Here is a 3,654-nt window from a genome sequence, read left to right on the forward strand (position 1 = left end):
GAGGCCATGTGGGGTGATGGTCCTATAGCTTCTGAGTTTGTGTAAGTACACTCTGTGATGTTTGCATAATGACAAACTGCCTAACAACACAGTTCTGAAAACATTTCCATCACTAAGCATGCAGGACTGTACTCTTTTCTAAGCTACGAGGGAGCCTCAGCAAGCACGAGTCCTTAGCAAAAGTCCAGTGGACAGTAAAACCTGCCAGTGAGGAAGAAAGAGAAAGTGCAACCAATGGTATCAGTCATACTTTTCAGGCTGCCTGATCTATTGTAATTCTCACAATACATCATGGGAGGAAGCATTTTTAGGGATAAAACTGAGGGTAATAATTTACATGACTTGAGTTCATACAACCAGTATAAGTGACTTCCTTAAGGTCCCACAACCAGTAAGGGGCTCAGCTAGCACAGCAGGTGAAAGGGGGTGGAGGGATGGTATGTATTTATCAAGCTGCTCTTCAAATGCAGTGCCCACATGCTTTTTGGGTAACATGTTTATTGAAGACAAAAGCAAAATAACAAAGATATATGTCAGAGCCTACTGTCACCTGTGTTCGTGATCACTGATGAATTAGATGCTTTTGTGCTATTCGGCATGGAACAGTGACAGAGAATGCTTTTGATTTATTTATTTATTTATTTATTTTGGTACCAGGGATTGAACTTGGGACCTTGCACTTGTGAAGCAGGCAAAGCTAAATCCCCAGCCCCAGAGCATGCTTTCTAAATTCAATCTTCATAAAAAGATTTTCTCCATTATTTTCTTAAATCTAGAAAACCAATGAGCAGTAAGTCAGGGCTTGATCCAAGGCATTTCCTAATTTCCACGTGTAAAAACTCTCTCTGCGCTTCAATTCAAGCTACCAAGCGAAGTCACCAAATGCTGCCTTGGGAGAAGTGCAGTGACACAACACAGAGAATCCCCACCCTGCAGACACAAGATGTTGGCTTTTACTTCAAGAGCACAGACAGTAGTAAAATGTAAACTGGGGGCACAGGACTGTAATCCCAGGCTCAAGAGGCTGAACCAGGAGGATTGCCTTGAGTTCAAAAGGAAAAATGAACAAAAGAAAAAAGCCTAATCTATTTTCTTTTGCTTTACCTCAAATCTCAGGTTTTAGAAAGATTTGTCCGGAAGACACGTTCCAAGTCTTTCCCCTCTGTTTCACTTTTTTCCTTTTACTGCACCATCACAATCTGCAATTTCCTATTTGTTTACTTCTTTGACGGTGTCCCTCATTATAGGTCAGGTTTTTGGAGCAAGGGGACCTTGCCCTTTGATGTCATTATCCACCCTCACCATCTAGAGCAGGGCCTAGCAGATTGAGCAGTAACTGCCTATTGGACACAAAAACTTCTCTGACAAGATCCAGTGTTGTGTGGCAAAAGCCTACCCCAGAGACCACGTATGACCTGGCCCGTCGCGCTCACGACTGCCCACCGATCTCCATGGGACCAACTGGAAACATTCTGCTTGCTTCCGCTGCTGTGCCCTGTGGCGTCACAAAGCGCAGGGTTCTCTACCCTTTCCCCTTATAACAGCTACACTTTTCATAATTCCCAATGGAGGGGTGGGAGGAGGAATGGGGTGGGGATACCCCAAGCCTCCAGACGAAATAAATTTCGGGATACCATCTGATCACACGTTCAACTTCAGAGGCCAGGTGGTAGAAGAGGCTGCGATTTGGAATAAGCTAATGAAAAGAAGGAAGAGAGGAATGAGGAAAATAAAGGCAAAGGAGACAAACAAAAGAAGAAAGAAAAGGAAAGACAATAGAAGAGGAAAACACACAAAGTGGCTGTGGGCGAGGAAAAATCCAGGTAAAGGAGGAGGAGGAAGGGGAGGGTGAGGAGGACGAGGAAGAGCAGGACGGACCTATCCTGCTTGGCACGGTAACTCTCGGATAATGACCAGCTTGGGTGTGGAAGGGTGGGTGGCTGGAGGTGGATTCCCCAGGTACCTTGCTGAGCGGTCCCTTAGATAATTCCTGACACGGATACTAAGAGCTCTAGTAAAGCCCTCAAGGGTGACTCGCCTGAATATATTCACAATAGTAATTTGAGAACAAGGAATGTAAATCTTTTCTTTAAACCAGTACTATGGAGGAAAGGCAGAGGGAGTCCCAAATTCATCCAGATTTTAAAATGTTAACCCTAACCCACGAGCTTCCTGGTTCGCATCGGAATGGCCCTGAAAGCTGCCTCCAGAAATAGGAAATAGAAGGTGCAGCTTGATGGGCAGTCTGTGGCGCACCGACGCCTTAAAAATCTTAGTTCGTGTTTTCTATTTGTCTTCTGCTGCTACAAATGACACAGATTCTCCTGCAAGTGTAGAACAGAGATTCCGGGCATGAACGCCTAAGGGGAGAAAACTGAGGCAAAAGCTTTCCCTTCTTTGGAGTCCACGATGGCCCCTGGCGCCTAGTGAGTAAGGCAACAACATGCTTTTTAAGAGCACCTCAAGCGGCGTCCCCACAGGGGCTTTTCTATTTCAGAATGTTAATGAGTCCACTAGCGTGCTAATCATGCTGTTACTTGTCTGAAGTTTTAAGGACTCCAGTAAGGCAGAGCTTCGAAGACCTTTAATCTAATTTTCTTGGTGGGAGCAGGTGTGGATAGAGGATTAGGAAATATATCCTCCAATGATGTTGACACCAAAGTGCACAGACTATTGCTTGTATTTTGTATACCCGGAAACGATCGATTTTCATCTTTCCTTAAGAATTCTAACCTCCAAAATATTACGTAGGGGGTTTGAGGCTTCTTTCAAGATTTGGTCTGCCAGTGACTATGTGACCCTGTAGTCAGGTTTTTTATGAAAGGTACAGAATTTTCCCCGAAAAGTCAAATTAAATAATAATAATGCTTGATGAATGACAAAAAGAAAAAAAAATACAATCTTTTTCTAAATCTAAGAAAGCGACAACGTGGTCCTCAGTACAAATTGCTAGCTAAGCTCCTGTGATAAACTGGGGAGGCCGCCTCACACTTTGATCTATTTCCTGGCCAGAACTCAATTTGGCTAACATTTTTAGGCGTTCTATTTTGAGCTCTTGCCCCCTAAATCGAAGTAAACTGTTTGTTTCTTTGTATAAACCAGAACATCTTTTAAACATGCAGATTTTTCTTCTCTAAACTCCTGCCCCCGCAGACGCAGCAGGAGTAGGGTTAAACCGGCCGAGAAGGAAGCGCACCGCGGCCAATGGGAAGCCGAGCTGGTGACGCACTGCTCGCCCGCTCCCGCTCATTGGCTGCGCGGGCTCCGCCCCACCCCACACGGCGTGGGCCGGCTGTGCAGCGGTCCCGCAACCTGGGCTGGGCTCTGGCTGGGGCACGTGCAGCTGCGTTAACTTTATCTCGTCCCCAGCTCTTAGCAGAAAGTTGTTACGTTTCCGATCGTCCTCCAGATGTTGAAAAGATCCCCGGTTCCGTTAACCTCTCTGGAGGTCGCGGAAGGCTCCGTGACGGAATCACGTGACGGTGTAACGTCCAAGTAAACACACAGGTGGCCCAGAGCCACCCGCGCAGACCTGCCGGAAACTCGGGCTGTGCCCTCCCGCGTGGAGGGAGGCCGGGGTGTGGGGCTGCACCCGCCCGGGCCCCCCGGTACACCCTAGTGAGCTGTGGCGGCGTCCCGGGCGCAGGTGTGAGC

The 3,654-nt window shown here is 46.9% G+C and overlaps 1 protein-coding gene across 1 annotated transcript in view; it reads left to right on the forward strand.

Moving 5' to 3' along the window:
* The first annotated feature begins 1,541 nt into the window (after positions 1-1,541).
* Ppm1a (protein phosphatase, Mg2+/Mn2+ dependent 1A) overlaps positions 1,542-3,654 on the forward strand; it is a 43,376-nt gene continuing 41,263 nt past the window's right edge. The window contains exon 1 of the mRNA XM_010605743.3: positions 1,542-1,823. Within this exon, the coding sequence (XP_010604045.1) occupies positions 1,586-1,823 (238 nt within the window). The 5' untranslated portion in view covers positions 1,542-1,585. The remainder of the gene's footprint in view (positions 1,824-3,654) is intronic.

Source organism: Fukomys damarensis, unplaced genomic scaffold (genome assembly GCF_012274545.1).
Source record: "Fukomys damarensis isolate Sample0158 unplaced genomic scaffold, DMR_v1.0_HiC HiC_scaffold_21, whole genome shotgun sequence".
Classification (NCBI taxonomy): domain Eukaryota; kingdom Metazoa; phylum Chordata; class Mammalia; order Rodentia; family Bathyergidae; genus Fukomys; species Fukomys damarensis.